Raw genomic sequence first — 20122 nt, 5'->3', positions numbered from 1 at the left:
GGTTACTTTTGAAGCCAATCCTGGTAAACTTCAAGACATGGTTGATAGTGCTATTAACCGTGCCTTGATCAATCAAGCTGGTGTGCTGTCCAATATGGTTTTCAATGCCGTGGCTAGAACTTTCAAAGAGGGACAATTGCCACCAAATTATGTTGGTCCTTCTCATCATCAGCCAGGGTCACCAGTTGTCACAGCTCCATCGGCTGCAACAGCCGCTGCAGGTGCAGAAATAGCTATTCCTCCAAGCACGTTAGGAGTCACTAATGCGCAATCCACGCCGATGACGACTAATCCATCAACTTCAGATGAGCAGATCAAGCTCATTATAGACCTGTTGGCATTGGCAATGTTGGGATCTGCCCCTCCTAACTGGTGGGGTTTTGGTATGCCCCCAGAGTTCATGTTGAAGACACCTAGTACATCTCAAACGGCTGATAAGAGAGGCAAAGCTCCAATGGCACCGGCACCTCGAAATATGCTGATGAATCAGAGTCCCCAGTATACTACAACTACTACTACCAGACCTTACACTGGGAATTCTCAAGTTCCAACATTCCAGATGCCTAATGCATCGACAGATTCAATGCCGACGCAATAGAGGTTTATGACTCAGCCAGGGTATGTCAATTCAATGATGATGCCCAATTACCAGTCATCAGCAGGACCTATGCCGATGAATGCTAATAGTGGATGGCCTGGGCAGCAAGTCTTTCCACAAATGCCCCAACAGAATCATCAGGCTACAGGGTTTCAACAAGGCCAGATCCAACCTGGGTTCCATAATCAAGGGATGGTCAACCAGCCGATGAATCTTGGACAACAGATTGGTGGTCAAATGATTAATCCAATGTTCCATGCAGATCGTGCACCGCATAGACACGTGGAAGTGTATCAACAGGTGTGAGATCCGCAACCGCCTCATCGGCAAGATGCCGATCTTTATTGGGCCGATAAGATTGCCGAAGTAATGAGAGACCAATTTGGGATAAAACCCAAAGTCAACACTTACTCTTATCGGACACCGTATCCTCCTGCATACGATTTGATTCCACTTCCAAATCGGTATAAGGTGCCAGATTTCACTAAATTTTCTAGACAGGATGATACGTCAACCATGGAGCATGTCAACAGGTTTATCATCCAATGTGGAGAAGCTGCTAACAGGGATGAATTGAGGGTTCGACTGTTTTCATAATCTTTATCTGGATCGGCTTTCACTTGGTTTATATCATTGCCTCCTAATTCAGTGATTACTTGGGCCGATCTGGAGAAGCAGTTCCACAAGTACTTCTTTTCTGGAGTCCATGAGAAGAAGATTACCGATTTGGTCAAATTGAAACAGCGTAATGATGAATCGGTTGAAAGTTTTGTGCAGAGGTTGCGGGAGGTCAAGAATAAATGCTATAGTCTAGTTTTAGATGATCGGCAGCTAGCCGATTTGGCTTTCCAGGGTTTGTTGCCACATATCAGGGACAAATATGCTTCTCAAGAGTTCGAGAGCCTGAGTCACTTGGTCCAGAGGATTTCCGACCAGGATATTAAGCCCTTTGAACCTAAGAGGGCTTGGAACAAAAAGGTGTCATTTGTTGATGAGGCAGCAAGCTCAGATTCTAATGAAGAACCAGTCATCGGTTTGGCAGAATGGGTGAAAAATAAGAAGCCGATGTCTTGCCCTTTTGGGCATAAGGAGCCAGAGAAGTTTGCATTTGATATAACCAAGGCCGATAGGATATTTGACTTTGTACTTCAGGAAGGCCAGATCAAGTTGTCGCCCAATCATGTGATTCCATCGGCTGAAGAGTTAAAGAAGATGAAATACTGCAAGTGGCATAATGCGACCTCTCACAGCACCAATGAGTGCAAAGTTTTTAGACAACAGCTGCAATCGGCTATAGAATCTGGGAGGATCAAATTTGACAGCTCCAAAACTCAGAAGCCGATGAAGATTGATCAACATCCTTTCCCAACAAATATGCTGGATGCTAAGGGAAAGGCCAAGGTCTTGACATCGGAAGCAGCTGAAAGAAGTGCATCGGTGGATCCTCAGCATCAGATCACTACTGCTGATGCAAAAGGAAAAGGCTTGATCCAGGAGGGAACTAATTCGGGAAGGCCTCCCCGATCTGGTATTGTGATAACTCATAGAAGGCCTCGGGAAACTTGGCAGCAATGTGAGGATCGGTATCGGCGCCAGCAAGAAGACTACCCTCGGCACGGCCCCTCGTGCCCCGTAGTGCCACCACGGTGAGCCGGAGCACCGCGGCCATGGCGCGCCGCCGTAGAGAGGCGCTGCCCCGGCGGCCTTTCCGGCTGGAGGGCCTGCAGCCGCCCGATCTTGAGCCAACGGCTCAAATCTACCGCGGACCAAGTCAGCGCCTGCGTCAGCGCCGCGTCAGCGCCACGTCAGCGAAGACAGGTCAACCAGGTCAAGCCACGGTCCGCCCTTGCACTTTTGCAGAAAACACCCTCAGCTTTTGTGGAATCAACCCGCATTCCATCCCTGTTCAAAAATAATTAGGTTTAGGTCCCGATTTTATCAGTTTAACCACTGTAGCCATCGGTATTTAAAGATTTAGTCCAAAATGCTTTTAAAATTCAGTTTTGATTATTTAAAATACGAAAAATAGTTCTGTTAATTCATAGTTTTGCCACTGATCTAGTTTTGGCCATAGAACGCGCGTTTTAACTCCGTTTGAGCCCGTTCTTGTCGCGTTAGTTTCTTATCGTCGTAAACTACGCTTTAGCAGTAGTAGTTACCTCGTTTGACCATTTAGGTTTTCACCATAAATACAAAATGATTAATGCCTAACTAAATGTCCTTTTAATCTACAGAAGCACCTTATGTTTATAACTTTGGTTTTTCATAAATAAATATTAATGTTATTAACACCAACATAAATGCCTTTTTAGTTGTGATCTACTTAATCTAATCTTAGTCCATAAATGCTTTGTTTAACTTGTCATAAATTCCTTGTTTTCTAATAGTAAAGTGACTTAAGTGATGTAGAATTGTTCGTAATTAGGTTACGACCAAAGTTTAACTCCAGCTTTTATAATTCTTAATAATTTGGTCAACTCAACTTTGATATATTTCTTTGGAAAGTCTATCACCTTTTTTTATTAAATAAAATACGACCAGCGCATAGTTGTCCTCTCCGTTACACTTCGAACCTCGAAAGCCGTGTCTGTTTAACGATAGCTCCGGTCTCAATCGTTCTTGCATTGTCACGATCGTAGCAATAAGTCATATCATTTAGTACGCTTTCTTTCATAGCTTTTCTTTTGCTTGTCGTTTGTTCTTAGTCGTGATTGTTTGTTTGTCTGTTTGTGTTGCTTGGTTGCTACGAGTAGAAGAAACGTGGTTCGTCAACAGTGAAGACCAGGAGCTGAGGACCGACAGTCGAAGCAGAAGTTGGAGATCAGAAGAAAGAAGCCAAAGATTTCTGAGCAGTTATATACTGGGAATAAAGGCATGTGCAGGCACCCTTTGATCATATTGTACCTACAAACTTTAAATACATTTACTTTCCATTGCATGTGTCTTAATACTGCAAACCCTAAGGACATGACTAGTCTTCTACTATATTCCTTGTATACCTGGGTTTATACATGGGTAGTATAGTGAACAGTAGATGTGCTTAGTTTCTCTACTCATCTAATCTATATAATAATAAAAATAATGATCTTGCTTAATAAATTCTTCAATGATGATAAATGATTAAATGATGAACAATGGTCACTTCGGTGATGGAGATGTTGCGGTGCTTGCGAGCATCGTGGTTTGGTTGAGGACAGGGGGAGTGGGTACTGTTGGTGGTCCGGTTTGCTGAGCGTACCCATCTCTGCTCTCCGTAAGGACTTAGTCAGGGAGCGGCCCCCTGGGACTTACAGTGCAGCTCCAAGCTATATGGCTCTGGCTTGACTAATTATCAGGACCTCCGCTGGTAGGGTGTTACTTTTCGGGTAGGCGTAAGGAAGTAGCTTGGGTATTTATATTAAGAGGTCGGTCAGTTCGGGGTCCCATTGCTATGGGCACGGCTGCCGCGCGCCCCGGCAAAAACTTATGAGTGGCATCCTATTAGTTGGACCCTGTGAAAGGTCTCGTAGTGAAACCCTGCCTGCTCACCTTGGTAGTGTTTCGGGGAGTCACGGCCCCGAGCGAATAGGAATCACGACTTGGAGTGAACGTGCACAACTCTGCAGAGTGTAAAACTGATATATCAGCCGTGCTCACGGTCACGAGCGGCCCAGACCCTCACTTGATGAGCAAATTGGATTCACTGGATACTTGGAGGCGAAACTTGGTTGAGGTTGCTACCTCGTGCTTTGGTGGAATGGCTATTCCGTGTTGGCAGGATTGCTATCCTGTGTTCTTTACTGGGATAGCTATCCCATGACCTTAATGGGGTTGCTACCCTAAGTTACTATCTGAGGTTGCTACCTCGGTAATCTTAATAATAATAATTATTATAAAGATGACTAATAATATTGTTAATTAACCTTCATCTGAATAAGGGTTGGGATGCTTTACCCATATTTAGTAATAGGATGTTTTAATAATAGAGTTGTAATAAAAGCTTGTCAACTTAAAAAGCTCACCTGCAGTTAAACAGTGTCAGTTTTTACTTTGATTATGCCTTGCATGTCATATACTTTCTGCCTGTACTTGTTGAGTTCGACATGAACTCACCCTTGCTATTTCCCCCACACCCCCAGTGTGTAGTAAAGTGCTGCTCAGAAGAAGGACATAGATGCTATGGAGTTTTCTAGAAGCTTATCAGAGGTGCTTGGCGTACGGAGCCCCAGTCAACCATCCCTGAGAAGATTGGAGCCTAAGAAGTTTAGCTACTGTTTCCACGTACTCTGATGTTTGTAAGTGTTAATATAAATATGTTTTCCGCTATATATAACATTGTTGTATGTGTGGACTTCCTGGGCACACATATGACGACTCTGGTGTTATTTTAAAAGCTAGGGTTTGACAGTGGAGAAGGGAAGAGTAAAAAAAATGTGTGTGAGAGCGGAGAGGTGCTCCACCCGGAATCCTCTCTATTTATAGAGTTGATCGCAGGTGGGGGAGCGCCCCCCTCAATGGCTACTAGCTGTTGCCCAAAGGCCGAGGCCAGCAGGCCTGGGGTAGAGTGCGGCCGCACCCTGGTGCGCCCACACCAATGGTGGGCCCGCCTCTGTCCGTCCTTTTGGCTGCTGGCTCCAACTGTTACCCCAAACGCCTCTCTGGTTACGATCAGACTTGGTTTGAAATCTTGCTCCAGATTTTGATTTTCCACATATTTATTCAAAATATTTTTGGTTTTCAAAAATTATATAAAAATAAGATTTGGAAATGGGAAAATCTATACTACCAGAAAATAATTTTATAAGATTTTTAGAGAAACTTTATTTTTGACTAAAAATAAAACTATAGAAAGGGAAACTTTTGGAAACTGAAAATAAAAACTTTCTATAAAAAGGGAAATTAAAATGAAATTTAAAGAATTTAAAAAGACATAATACTTGAGCAGGGACACCTCCCCCAAGCTTGCTTGATGTCGTGGGCCCCCTTCAGATATCTTTATTGGGACACAAATAGCACAAAATTTATTTTTATTATATATAGTTTTTTTAGATAACCACCGAATGCCTTCGGCAAGGGCTCAACATATATAGTCCGTTGGCTAGACTTTCCTTCCTTCATTCTTCTGTTGCTGCATGGACGAACTTAGTAGAGGTTTCCGGTTGCCCTAGGATCCTCTCTGTGTCAGTGAGTGGAATTGATGCAGCTATCTGTGCTATCTGTGTTTCTATCTTGTTGAAACTCGTCTGACTTTTGACAGATAAACAAAGAGTTTCAAGCTTGGCGTTGATGTTCTCAATGATCTTGTCATTGTAGGACAGCTTCTTGGTCAGATTCTCGTTGATTTCAGCTTGCCCTATGACCAGATCTTTCAAGGAGGCTGATTGAAGAAATTACCCTACGGGCGGTGCTGATTGTTCTACCCATTGTTACCTTGCTGTGGTGGCCGAAACCCATTGTTGACATATGTTGCTTCTTCTTGGGTTTCGGGGCAATTGTTCCCCGAATGGCCATCATCACCACAAACTTCACATGATGTGTGTGAGTTCACTACTTGGACGGTGCCCATGTTGGGATTTGCAACTTGTCCGTCCATCCTTTGCAGCAACAAGTCTGTTTTTGCGGCAAGCACATCTGCCTCCTTCACAGATTGCGAGCCTTTTTGTGTTTTCCTTCCTTATCCCCAACTTTGATTTGCCACCATCTTCTCGATGAGGGCAGTAGCTTCATTAATGGTGAGAGAAAGGAATGCACCTCCAACTGCGGCATCTACGTGCCCCTTTGACATGGCTGTGAGCCCTTCTTAGAGGTTCTGGAGCACAAGCCAGTCTTCCATTCCATGATGAGGACAGGCCCGGATGTACTCCTAGAGCCTCTCCCATGCTTTGGGCATGGACTCAAGTGAAGACTACAGGAAGTTAGAGATCTTCCCCCTCAGAGCACTGGTCCTGCTCATGGGGAAGAACTTGGCGATGAATGCCGTGGAGCACTTTTCCCAAGTGTCAACAGCTTCCTTGTTCTGATAAAACCATTGTTTCGCCTTCCGACGAGGGAAAAGGGAAACAGACGGAGCCTGATGCTGTTATGCGTGACGTCCTTGATGACGACGGTGTCGCACAGCTCAAGGAAGTTCTGAAGGTGGGCGTTGGCATCCTTGCTTGGCAGGCCATAGAATTGGCTTGCCTGCACCATAGAGATGAGGCCAGTGTGGATCTCGAAGCTTCCATTCCCCATATTGATAGCGAGCCTAGTCGGCACGTTGGCAACAGCGGGAGTGGAGTAGTCATGGAGTGTCTTGGCCATAGCGATTGGTGTGGTTGGTGCTGGAACGGTTGATTCGCTTGCCGGTTGCATAGCAGAAGAAGAGACGGTAAGAACCATTCACTTCCTTAGGAGTGTTTCTAGATCACTGTGGACGTTTGCCGGCAAGTTGAAACCGCTCATACACTATCCTGTTTTCATTCCAATAAAAAGAGGAATAAAGCAGAAAAGTTATCCTGCTTAATCTATGGCTACCAATGCTTATTATGCAATCAATGTTTATGCCAGTATGATTTTTGCCTTCCCCGACAACGACGCTAGAAATGCTTTTTGGCATTTCTTAGCATCACTACTAAAAATAGACCATTAGATCCATCCTTAGCAATGGCACCAGAAATGTCGGGTGTTGGCATACCGTAACTATCGCTACATCAGAGAGATAACCCAAGGCAACTCAAGGGCGCCGGCCTTAGCAGTGCAGTCTGGTAACAATAATTAGGAATGCTAGATTGGCCTTCCTAACCATCCTTACTTGCGATATGCAAAGCTGTGGCACTATGCTTGAAAGTGCATAAGGATTACAATCTTAAGTAATGATACTTAGGTACGCCAATGGATAGTTCATGAATGAAGAAGTAATATAGCTGCAAGCAGATAGAACTATCATTGTAGCATTTCAACACGTTTGTATGCAAGGGTGTCGAATTTATAATTCCTGTAGGAAGGCAAAGGGATGAAACATGGTGTAAACATGATTACTTATTGAATGCTTGGTAGACATAGAGTAAACAAGAATAAACATGATATTCAAGATAGTGGACACACATTGGATCAACCTCAAGGATAAAATAGAAGAGAAATAATAAATAAGGAATAAAGAAATAAATCTACTTGAGCAAGCATGGGTCACATATAACTATGCATAAAACTGTTAGCGGATCATCTAATTAGCAATAAATAGAGTTAGAACTAAGCCTGAGATGAGGGGAGATACCTGCAGCTCGATACCCAGCTGATAGAGACTTTACAGAACTCCTATCGGAATACCTGATTGTGGGGGAATGCAAAGGATGACAGAGCTGTCACTACCCTGCCACCTACCCCTCTACCCGAATGATACCACACATCCACGATTCCTGCATACCTGAACACCATGTTCATGTAATTGGAAACAACTCCTAACTCCCATGGGCCCCACCCCTTCGGAGTGACAGGCTAAGCTAAGAGCAACCATCACAGCATAGTGAACCATCATCCCATTCCTAATTCTAATCCTAGTCATACTGATCTGATGAACAATGAAGAACAATGATGAAAATATCAAGAACATAGCACAAGAACTAAGACCTAGTTCATAAACTATGAACATGATAAGAACACAACCATACTCTAGTTCATATGCATAATCATATAAAGATGAATAGAACTTGTTCATGGAAGAGGATTGAATATTATTCATACCAAGAAGATGCTTTCTTCCAAGAAGACTAGCTCTCCTTGCTAGCTCTTGCCTTGGTCTACTACGAATCTAGACTAAAGATACAAGTGAGAGGTGTGAGGTAAATTGACTCCAAAATGATGTGTGTGTTGAAAAGGGGGGAGTGCCTCTCTTTTTATAGTGGAACTAGGACGGTTCATTGCATCTAAATTTGGAAGTAGGTGAAACCATCCTATGCATGGCGGCATGCAACCGCCTAAGAAAGATGGGCCCGGTTTGCTGCCTCCAGGGGTGCGCCCGCCCTAGGGTGTGGCCGCACCCTGGGTGGGTCCCTCTGGCCACCACCTTCACGTGGTCGGTTTGGCTCTGGGCCTAGATCTCTCCCATGGTTATGATCAGGCCCAGTTCTGCATTGTTCGGGCCTTTCTATATTTTCTTGGTTTGCACATTTTTGAATATGTCTTTTGGTACTTTGTGATTTCTTCTTGGTATGGCACATTTCCACTTGTTGCACTATAATTTCTGCAAAATATAATCACTATGGTAGAAGTGGAACTTGTTAGTAATCAAATGCATGTGTGTATATAATATGATTGCTTCTTCTCCTTTTGGACCAAGTTGGTAGTTTATGATTGGTCTATAATGACTTCCAACAGCCCCCAAATCAAATAGAGCGTGGTCGAATTGCTGGGCCCCAATTGAGCAAGAGATTGTGGGGCACCCAAGATCCTGCTTCTTCTTAGGCAGCTCATTGAGTATAGCTGCGCTACATTCTTCTATCAGCTTGACAACTTCAGTGGACGGCAATGGTCGCTCCTTGTTGATGATGTCCTTGATGAACTTGGAGTAGGACGGAATATGCAAGACATCCATCAACAGTACACTGACGTGCGTCTTTTCGACCATTTCCACGAAGCGGATCAACTGTTCATTTTCGTCCTTCTTCTTCCTCCTTTCTCGTGTGGGAAAGGGTAGCATCGTGGTGTCCCCATAGTTGTTTGGGGTCGGCTCGTCTTCTATGGATTCTTCTGATGGTTGAGCCAACCCTTCTACCTGTGTTCCCTCCTGTTGCCGTGGCGCCCTTCCTATCTTATGGTTAGGATAAGGGGGATCATGAGTGGTCTTACCCCCTCTCGTGGTCACCGCATTTACATTTTCCACAGAATGAGGAGAAACAACAGCTTTAGCAACAGAAGCAAGCTGAGCTACTTTTGACTCGATCTTCTTATTAAAAGCTAACTGATCTCTAACAGAAAGGGTCAGGCCATCACGCTTTGTATTTATGTTGACAAACATTTGATCATTTTCAGAAAGCTTTTTAACAAGATTTTCATTGATTTTGGCTTGACCTAGCACAAGATTTTTCAGCGAAGGCTGGGAGGATTAAAACTGTAGTAATTACCTTGGGGGCGGTTCTGGTTGTTCCACCCATTACCTTGCTGTTGTTGGCGGAACCCGTTGTTGATGAACGATGCATCCTCCTGGGTACTAGGGCAATTGATCCCCATGTGGCCAACATTCCCACATTCCTTACACGTCATGCGTGAGTCGATGGCTTGGATAGTGCCGGTGGTAGGATCAGTGGCATGTCCGTCCAATCTCTTCATTAGTAGGTCTATTTTTGCGGCAAGCATATCCGTCTCCTTCACGGTATGCATGCCTTTTTGTGTTTTGCGTCCCTCTCCCCAACTCTGGTTGGCTACCATCTTCTCAATTAATGTCGTAGCATTCTCGATGGTCAGGGAGAGGAACGCGCCTCCAGTAGCGGCATCGACATGCCCCTTAGACATGGGCGTGAGACCCTCGTAGAAATTCTGAAGCATGAGCCAATCTTCCATCCCGTGGTGGGGGCAGGCCCGGATGTATTCCTGGAGCCTTTCCCAAGCCTCACGAATGGATTCGAGTGAAGTCTGCTGGAAGTTTGATATCTTTCCCCTCAGAGCATTTGTTTTGCTCATGGGGAAAAATTTCACGAGGAACGCTGTGGAACATTTGTCCCATGTGTTGACAGCTTCCTTGCTCTGGTAGAACCATTGCTTCACCTTCCCCGAGAGGGAGAAGGGAAACAAGCGGAGCTTGACACTTTCAGGTGCGACATCCTTGATGATGATGGTTTAGCATAGCTCAAGGAAGTTCTGTAGATGCGCGTTTGCGTCCTCACTTGGCAAACCACAGAACTAGTTTGCCTGCACCATCGTGAGTAGGCCAGTGCGAAGCTCGAAGTTTCCATTCCCAGTGTTGACTGCGGACCCAATGGGCACGTTGGCAACAGTGGGGGTTGAATAGTCACGGAGTGACGTGGCCATGGTGGTTGAAACAGATGGTGCGAGTCCTTTTCTTCCTTAGGAGTGCCTCCGGATTGCTGTTGAAGTTTGTCGACAAGTTGAAACCGCTCATACACTATCCTATTTTCATTCCAATAAAAAGAGGAAGAAAATAGCAAAGATTTCCTGCTTAAACTACGGAGTGACGTGGCCATGGTGGTTGAAACAGATGGTGCGAGTCCTTTTCTTCCTTAGGAGTGCCTCCGGATTGCTGTTGAAGTTTGTCGACAAGTTGAAACCGCTCATACACTATCCTATTTTCATTCCAATAAAAAGAGGAAGAAAATAGCAAAGATTTCCTGCTTAAACTATGGCTACCCATGCTTATTTTGTAATCAATGCTAAATGCCAAAGCTAGATGTTTGCATTGTTCTTTGCCCTCCCCGCCAACGGCGCTAGAAATGCTAGTTGGCATTTCTTAGCGTCACTACTAAAGATAGACTATAAATCCATCATTAGCAATGGCACCAGAAATGTTGGGTGTTGGTATACCATAACTATTGTTACGTCAGATAGATAACCCAAGGCCTTTAACGGTGCCGACCTTAGCAGTGTAGTCTGGTAACAATAATTAGGAATGCCGGATTGGCCATCCAAACGATCCTTACTTACGATATGCAAAGATGTAGCACAGAGCCAGATAAATGCACAGAGTTTACAATCTTAAGTAAAGGTACTTAGGTACGCCAATCAATTGTTCATGAATATAAAGAATAAAACTGCAAGCGAACAGAACTATCATTGTAGCATTTCAACCCGTGAGTATTCAAGGGTTATCGTATTTAATCCTGTAGGAGGGCATAACAAATGCATCTAGCTTGGTTTGTAGCATGATCACTTATTGAGATGCATAGGTAGACATAGTCTAATCAGGGGTCACGGCAGGCTCTTAAAATATGGATAGTGGACACACTCATCGGGGCAACCTCAAGGAATAAAGAGAAAATAAGGAAATAAAAGAAATAAAGAACAACTATTTGAGCCGGCATTTATCTTATATAACTATGCAAAGAATTGTTAGTAGAACATCTAATCAATATAACTAGAGTTAGAACTAAGTCTAAGGCTCTGGAGAGATCCCTGCAACTGGACATCCAGCCGATAGGGACTTTACAGAACTCCTACCGGAATACCTAATCGTGGGGGAATACCAGGGATAACAGGGCTGTCACTACCCTACCACCTACCCCTCTACCTGAAAGATACCCATGCATCTGTTGATCTCCGCATACCAGAGCACCTCGCCCGTGTAAATGGAAACTCCTCCTAGCCTCCCGGGACCCCAACCCTTCGGATTGACAGGCTCGGCTAAGAGTGGCCATCATAGCCCAACGAACCATTACCCCAATCTTAAACCTTTGTCTATTCATACTAATTCGATGAACGATGAAGAACAAGGATGAACACATCAAGAACATAGCACAAGAACTAAGAACTAGTTCATATACTATGAACAGGATATGAACTCAACTATACTCTAATTCAATTGCATAATCATATAAATAAGATAAGAACTTGCTCATGGAGGAGAACTAAATTGTATTCATACCAAGAAGCTCTAAGATCCTTCAAGGAGACAAGCTCTCCTTGCTAGCTTTGCCTTGCTCTACTACTAAATCTAAACTAAAGAACAAGTGTAGAAATGTGAGGTGTATTGCTCCAAATGATGGTGTGTGTGTGTTGAATGGTGTGGAGCCATCTATTTATAGCCCAACAAGGACGGTTCATGGCGATCTAAATTTGGTAGGAGATGAAACCATCCTATGCATGCCGCCATGCAACCGCGTGAAAAAGGTGGGACCGAGTTGCCGCAACGGGGGGTGCGCCCGCACTAGGGTGCGGCCGCACCACTAGTGGGCCCCCCTGGCCACCACCTTCATGTGGTCGGTTCATATTTGGGCCCTAATCCTTCCTGTGGTTACGGATGGATCCAGTTCGGTGTTTTGGTGGGCTTTTCCATTTATCTTTGATTTGCGCCTTTTCTGAATACGCTTTCTTGAAGTGCGCTTTCTTGTGTCTTTTGCACCTTTCCACATGTCATACCTAAAATTGATATCTACAACAAAACTTGTGGGTAGGATAGTTCAAAGACCTACCATCTATTTATTTTTTTTATTAAAATGATGTTTATAATTATAAGATAAGGGGTACCAATACTTACCCTGTTTTGCTCTTGGTGCAGAGGCAGGGGGAGCCAGAGGTGGAGGCGTGACAGCAACAGAGTTTTCCTGCAGTTCCTGAGTAGAGGACAGTGAAGTGTTAGAAGCCATGTGATCAATAGGAGAGTCCAAAACATCATTCTTAGCATCTTCTTCAAGAAGTTGGAGACAAATAGGTGTAGGTGGGTCAGAGCAAGAATAATCAAAAATGAGAACTGAAGGAGGTGAGTTAGGGAGAGAAAAGGTAAAAGGGTTACCATAGAAATGTTGGTTAAGAGCAGCCCAAGCAGGAGATTGCAGAAAGCTTTGAGCCCATTCAAAGGATCCAGGTTTGAGAAGCAGCAAAGTGAAAAAATCCACCCACTATGCTGAGATGGTGACTGATGGTAGGGTCCTATCCACATTGGAGAAATATTTGGCCCAACATCTGATGGCAGTTGCACTTGGGCTTTGCGGGGCAAAAGAGGTCTGAGTTAGAGCCTGTTGAGTTGGGTGCATATAGGTTTGAACAAAGCCCATCTGAATGTGCCCAAGGTCAAAAGGATCAAACACAGGCTGGTCATTGAGTCCATTATTCTGTTGCTGGACCACATTTTCTCCAGGCTGGGGTTGCATCAAAAACTGTTCATTCTAGACGGGACCAAGGTTCTAAACCTAGGGATGCACATCATTCTACTACTGGATCATATTTTCTCCAAACTAGGGATGGATTACATTTTGGACGTTTTGATTATTCACCAACTCCTGTGCTTGTTCAACCTACTGGTTGAGTCCATGGAAAGGTTGCAGATCATCAAAAGAAATGAGATCCTCAAGTGGAACTTCCTCCACCTGAAAGTGAGGCAGATTCTGGAGATTTGGGAAATTTGGAATTTCCACTGGGACAATAGGTGCAGGTGGTGGTGGCATCTGAAAGTCATCCTCTGATGCATCAGTGTTGTCATCCATTGCAAGAATCTGACCTTCTTCAACATGGGGTGGTGTGGCTAGGTCTTCTAAAATGGGAACAGGGGCTTGAATTATTTCTTCAACTGGTGGGAAAACTAAATCACCATTGATGGGTTCCTGTTCAGCCTCAAAAGGATTGAGCAGAGGTGGGCCGTCCACGTTGGGTTGCTGGTTGCCAACAACATTGGCTTGTTGATGAAGATTGCCATCTAAATCCTCCACTTCTTGGTTGGGCCATGCTTCCCAGCCAATGGCCTGGAGATGCTCCAAAATGAAAGGTGCCGGTGGATCATTTGGGGGTGGAGGTAGGCCTTGTCCAAACTGACCAAAGCCATGGTAAAAGAAAGCATTGGGGTTGAAATCATCATCATCAGGAGGTAGGTCTTCATCTTGAGCAACAGCTCCAAGCATACGAGAGTGCAGAACTTCACATTGATCCAATTATTCGATTCAAAATCAGTCCCCTCACTGAAAACAAAGAAACAGGGGATTTCTTCCAGATCTATCACTTTGACTTTGATGATTACACATGCCATATAATAGTGATCCTCCTCCCATATAAGCAGCTGACCAAAGGAAGATACAGCCTTTTCCAGAGATCCAGGTCCAAACCCAGCAGCATTAGCCAGACTTCATGTGTGAAGGTTGCTGTTCTATTGTTCCAAGCCCGGTTATGCGCAACAAAAGAAATAGTACCATTGGCATACTGATTAGGACTATTATCAATGAGTAAATCTTTGTCTAAGAGATAGTTGAAACGAACAAAGGCCTGACCAAGGGGGCATTGCTACATAGCTCTGTACTCGATTCGGGCATGATTGCGGAGAAAATCATGAAGAATGTTACGGATATCCATAAAGTCAATAGGCCCCTGGGGCATAGGTTTGAAAGAGGCAATTGCTTAGTCATTGTTGCGCTGTGGAACATGGTCGACAACCACACGACGCATAAGAGGGCACCCATTGATCATCTGATGTTGCGCTCCATGTTGGAGGAAAAGGGTAGGATCAATGAAGCGATAGGCCATCGGGTTCTGCGACGGGGACGGTGTCACTTTATCATTTGGGGTTTTCTCAGACCAAAAAACATGAGTGGTTGAAGCCTTAGAAAGAACACCTAGAACAGCCTTAGCAAACTCAATGAAGGTGATGAAAATCAGTGGTGAGTTCAACGAAGGAGCGGCAGTAGAGGCTTGGCCGCCTCCCTCGTCGTCGTCGTCGTCAGCGAAGTCTGGAGCTCGATGATTCCAGGTGCGGCTCCAAGGAACCGTGATTGGAGGCGGGGGGGTGGTACCAGTAAGGGAAAAGAGGTAATCGCCAAAGGAAGCGAAGCGTCGCGGTAACAGGTGTTGATATTTGTTAACACCATCAAGAAATGATCCGCAAGCGCACGGATTTCGGTGAGCATTTCACCCTAGAGGTTATCCAGAGTATTGTATTTATATTTTTACCACTAGGAGAAAGCGTGCATCTGACTAACCAAATCTATTGCTACTACCCTTTAGGCTACAAACAATATGACTCGATGTGGGTGATGTATAGAGAAGACTTCAACTGTACCCTCATTCTAACCTTGGTAAGGATGATCTACTGTTCTGTTGGGGAGGCTCACAGAATCTAGACACCACACAGGATGTTCGACCCGCACCTATAAACCCTATCGATCCTACTAACGGGATATGGGCTACAAAGGTAACTCGGAAATGTCATGTTCCTCGCTACTACCACAGTATGGCTAGACAAGGGATATCTATGAGTATCCTAGCCCAAACACCACGTTTACGGTAGAGATGATTACTCTAAACTCTATGCGAAGAGATCAAAGTAAACTCATAAACCAAAGAACAATAAAACAAAGAACTTAATAGAATTTAGAAGTCGAAATACTGAAGAATCCTAGGAGCAAGCCTAGGGTTAGGAGACTTGATCCTGCAGGTACAACCTTGTTGTAGACACCGACAGGCCGGGCTTCCTCCGGTCTACACCTCCACTCTATCTCTCTCAATCTAGTAGAACTAATTCTACTCTCACATTGGATGCTAAGCTCTATGAGGTGGGAACCCTAAGGAACCTCTCTCTCTGAATCCTCCCTGGAAAATATGCTAACGAATAATGAGGATTGCCTCCTCTAGGGCCAGGGGGCCTGCTTATATAGCCCCTCCAAATGAATATGGGCCGTCGGATCAAACCGACATTAATCGCATGGTTTTCCTTGATCCTTTAGGAGGGTGGAGCACAATCCGCGAGGTGGAACGTGATTGGTTGAGACACCTAGGCGGGCGCCCAAGGGGGATGGTGGGCGCCCTGCTGTAACATCCCCGATGTTACGATTACTAAAATTTGGATCATGGCATCATCAGCATTGCACAACATATTGGTTAAGCACACCTTGATGCATCAACTTAAAGTGAGTTTAATTTGGTTGAATGTGCTTAGGGAATTAAAGTGTGTTTATCTTGTTAGTGATGCTTGGGTTGGTTGCTAAAACCCTAGGGTAAAGTTTTTCCGAAGGCTTAGGGGGGGAAAAACCCTGATTTTTGAACCCTAGATTTGCCCCCTTTCACACAATTTGAAAACTAAGCAAAATTTGAGGTTGAGTTCAAAAGCAAAGTTGTAGATCTTGTCAAGATGTACAACTTTGGTGTTTTGTGTTTTTGAAGTTTCAATATAAAATTCAAAGTAATTTTGAAAATACAGATTTCCGAAAAGTGTCCCCTTTTCTAATTTGAATCTCCAATTCAAAATCTAATTGGAATTTTGAAAAGTGAGCAACATGAAAGTTGTAGAGCTCGAAAATTTGAACAACTTTCATGTTGAGAGTTTTTCAAGTTGTTAAGAAAAATCAAAAGTAATTTTGGAAATTCTGTTTCATCCCCAATTCAAAAATTTGAATTTCCTTGAATTGGGATTTGAAATCCAAACTGTTTTGTCAAATTCATCTTGTTCCACTCAGAATTGGCTTTGGTCACCAAAAGAAGTTTTGTAGTTTATAAAATTGTGCACAACTTTTGTTTTGGTGAAATTTTGTGTCCAGTTCAAATTTTGGGCGAATTTTGCAAAACTTCAAGCTGAGTGGATGTGGCCTGCTACAGTGATCGGGCAGGGGGGGTGCTCTGCCACCGGGGCAGAGCCGCCTCCGCGCGCGACGCCACGCACCTGGCCACGCAGCTGCTTGCTGTTGTGCCTCGTGCGGACGTCCTCATCCGCGAACCGCCCTCTGTCGTGTGGATAAAGCCCCGGGTGGTCGGGATATTCCCTTTCTGCTCTTTGAACCCCGACGCCGACGAACACGCTGCGCCTCCCAAATTCATCTTTATCGCTCCCTTTCCAAGCCAGTTGAGCACGCCAACAGCTCCGCGTTGAGCTCCGTCACCGTTTGCACCCCCTAGCGCAAGCTCTAAGCCCCCATAAGCCGCAACCGAGCCCTCGTTTCCAACTCCGGCCAAAGCACTGCCGCGAGCACTTCACCGTGGCCAGCTTCACCCCGCGCCTCTCCGCTGCTGATTCTTGCTTCGTTGAAGTCACGGTGAGCTACGGATGCTGTTACGCCGTTTACTTTGCGCTCTACTTGCCTGGAGCGACCGGCGTGCGCTCGGCCGAGGCGGCTGTCCGCCATGAGCGTAAGCAGGAGGGTTAGGAGGGAGTAGAGGTTGTCCCAGGTGTCCTAGGGGTTGCGCGTGAAGCCGGAGATGCTAGCCCACCCCACCACGGAGGCCGGGAGCTCACCGGCGCGGAGCCGGAGCTCACCGGAGCGGTGGTGGGAGGTTGAAGACGCCTCTGACGGGCGGGACCCGCCCGTCAGTAGCCGCGTGAGAGAGAGCGTGCGCAGTCCGCGTGGGATAGCGCTCGCGGGCCGTCTTGGGCCGGATCCAAGCAGGCCGCCAGTTCAGCACAGTGCACTTTTTCTTTTTCCTTTTTGTTTAAAAATGTTTGATGTTTGGAATTGAGTAATAAATTGTGTGGTGATCCAAAAATGATGAGAATTTTTGTATAGACTCCCTGAAATATTTAGAACCCAAGAAAAATATTAGATTCCGTTTTCTGATAGTTTGCAAGGGTATAAAAATTGGCTCTTTAATTAATAAATAAAACTTCTAGGAATTTTAATAATTTATTTATGTGTCCAAAAATCACCAAGATTTATGGGGAGTCTCTGAATATTATTTCCAGGCTTCACACAAAATTTGGTGGCATTTGGATAATGTTTGAATAAAATATTATTAAACCTTTATTTAGTAATTAAATAATAATTCCAAAATAATTAAACAGTGATTAGTTAAATCCTCATAATTAGGGTTTGAGTGACTTTGGGATTATGTGATGACCTGAGGTCATTAACCCTAATGACCTTTGGCATTTAATTATTGTTTGGCCTTAATGCTTAATTACTGTCATTAGTGATTAATTCAAAGTTAATTAAGGTAACTAGGATTAATAATTAATTAATTCAGAATAATTATGGATTAAGAAAAATACTAATTTACAGATACCACCTCTTGGGTCAAGACACTAAGTTGTTAAACAGCTTTATTTATTATTTATTCTGAGTTGCACCAAGAAGGCAAGTTGTACTCGACTTGATCCTTCTTGCATAATTACGCATATCATGAGCATTCATCCTTTTACGTATAGTGCACGTGACCGAAGGAGCGCCCGTTGAACCGAACCCCGAGGTCGGTGCTCCGTTCGAGGAAGTCAGATCCGAGACTTGGGAAGTCTCCGAGGGTCCCTCTCTGCCCTGCAACCAAGGCAAGCCCCGGATGCATTAACCCCTCCTTGAATGTTTTAAATCTTTTATCACTTATGAATTGAAAATGCTGCATTAGGTAGTTGAGAATTGGGTTAACCTACTTGCTGCATTTACTACCTTGATATTTGTTATCTTGTCCTTGGCACCTGTTTTGTTTTAAAACTGCGTAGTGATGCTTAGCCCTGCTACTAGATAGGTTTTCAAACAAGAAAGTTTGAAGGGTTGTTGTGGAATACACTTATGATCAATGATGTTTCAATTTGAGACCGGTCGGTGGACTTGCTTTAAGAATGGAGTCTTAAAGTAGTGTCTCCAACTGTGTCGGTTAAGGATCGGTCCGTTGATGGCCCGCTGGGTTGAGAATTTATAGTACTAGCCACTTGCCCTCGGTAAGCCCGGTCTTGTGATCCCTCGACGCGAACAGCTACTCGCGCACTGGGCATGGAGCGATGGCGAGAGTAGTGTGTACCCACCTTACGGATCTGAGATGACCGGAAAACATCTAGATCGGCTGTAGGATGGTGGAGTACTGTGCTCTCGGGTGCCGCGAACCTGGTCAAATTTGGGGAGAGCTTGATTTGGGTTGACATATGCGAGATTTGGTTCTACATATGTCGGGTGGTTAGGAACTCCAGCTGGATTGCTAAGCGATTCGAATCGTCGTTGCTCCCCGATTGGGAGACTCAATTCCTTCGACCCTCATCGTAGTTAAATATGCAACTAAGTGATAAAATGAGAAAAGGGAAATGTCTCATGAGATTCGGATCCCAATTCCCGGACTCAGAGTGACATGAAGCTATGGCCGTTGGATAAATAATACTTTATTTTAGGACTAGGAACTCACAAACTTGTCTGTGGGAAACAACTAGTTAGACTGTCCTCGAACTCCTCGGCCTCCTACGGAGAGGAATTCGCAGATAAAACTTGAAAGTAAGGATGCACTATTAGTAAGCTTTTCCGCAAAACACTTTGGCTCCTTACTCAGCCACTCCTTGTCTACCCTAAGCCTGCATTCCTAACTTCTCCTTTTTTTTCCACCGGATAAGTCTTGTTGAGTACTCCCGTACTCAGGGTTTCAATACCCCTGTTGCAGGTGAAGCTCAGGAGCCGACTTGTTTCGGACCCTGTTGTGTGACCGTCGTCGAAGTTGACGACGAAGAAGAGTAAGCGTGACCCATGGGCAGGGTCTGTAAATTTGTAATCGATGTACTAAAGTTTAAGTTGCTCCGCTGGACCTGGTTTGTAATCACACTCTGCTATTTGGAAGAACTCCTTTTGTAAAATAAGTTAAGAACTCCTTTAAGTGTGCCTTTTCTCCATATTTCCTGATAACCCCCCACAGAAATAGACAAACACCAAAACTCGTGGAATTCTGTCAGATAAAACCCTAAGTCTAGGTGTCGGTTGCATATAGGTCCTTTTCCATGATTAGCTGACGGTTAAATGTGAGCATTAAGGACCATCAACAAGCTCCCCCAAGCTTAACCTTTGCTCGTCCCTGAGCAAAGATGAACTCAAGAGTTTCTGTAGTGGTTTCATGCCTTAAAGATACACATGCGTTCAAACAAGATGTCATCTCTGGGTTAGGGTAAACTGTTAAGATTTAAACTTACTCATTTTACCTTCCACCATGGGGCTTGCAACTGTCACTTGTGTCTTGAGCAGTTAA

The 20122-nt window shown here is 44.5% G+C and overlaps 1 protein-coding gene across 1 annotated transcript; it reads right to left on the bottom strand.

Moving 5' to 3' along the window:
• LOC110430425 lies at positions 6981-10579 on the bottom strand. Its single transcript, XM_021448101.1, has 5 exons — positions 10460-10579; positions 9977-10372; positions 9709-9874; positions 8995-9622; positions 6981-7026 (listed from the first exon to the last, which is right to left on the bottom strand). The coding sequence occupies exons 1-5, from the start codon at positions 10577-10579 to the stop codon at positions 6981-6983; spliced, it is 1356 nt and encodes a 451-aa protein (XP_021303776.1).

The sequence above is a fragment of the Sorghum bicolor genome, chromosome 9, assembly GCF_000003195.3.
Source record: "Sorghum bicolor cultivar BTx623 chromosome 9, Sorghum_bicolor_NCBIv3, whole genome shotgun sequence".
Taxonomy (NCBI): domain Eukaryota; kingdom Viridiplantae; phylum Streptophyta; class Magnoliopsida; order Poales; family Poaceae; genus Sorghum; species Sorghum bicolor.
The sequence above is the reverse complement of the archived record's forward strand: the minus strand, read 5'-3'. Positions and strand labels throughout refer to the sequence as shown.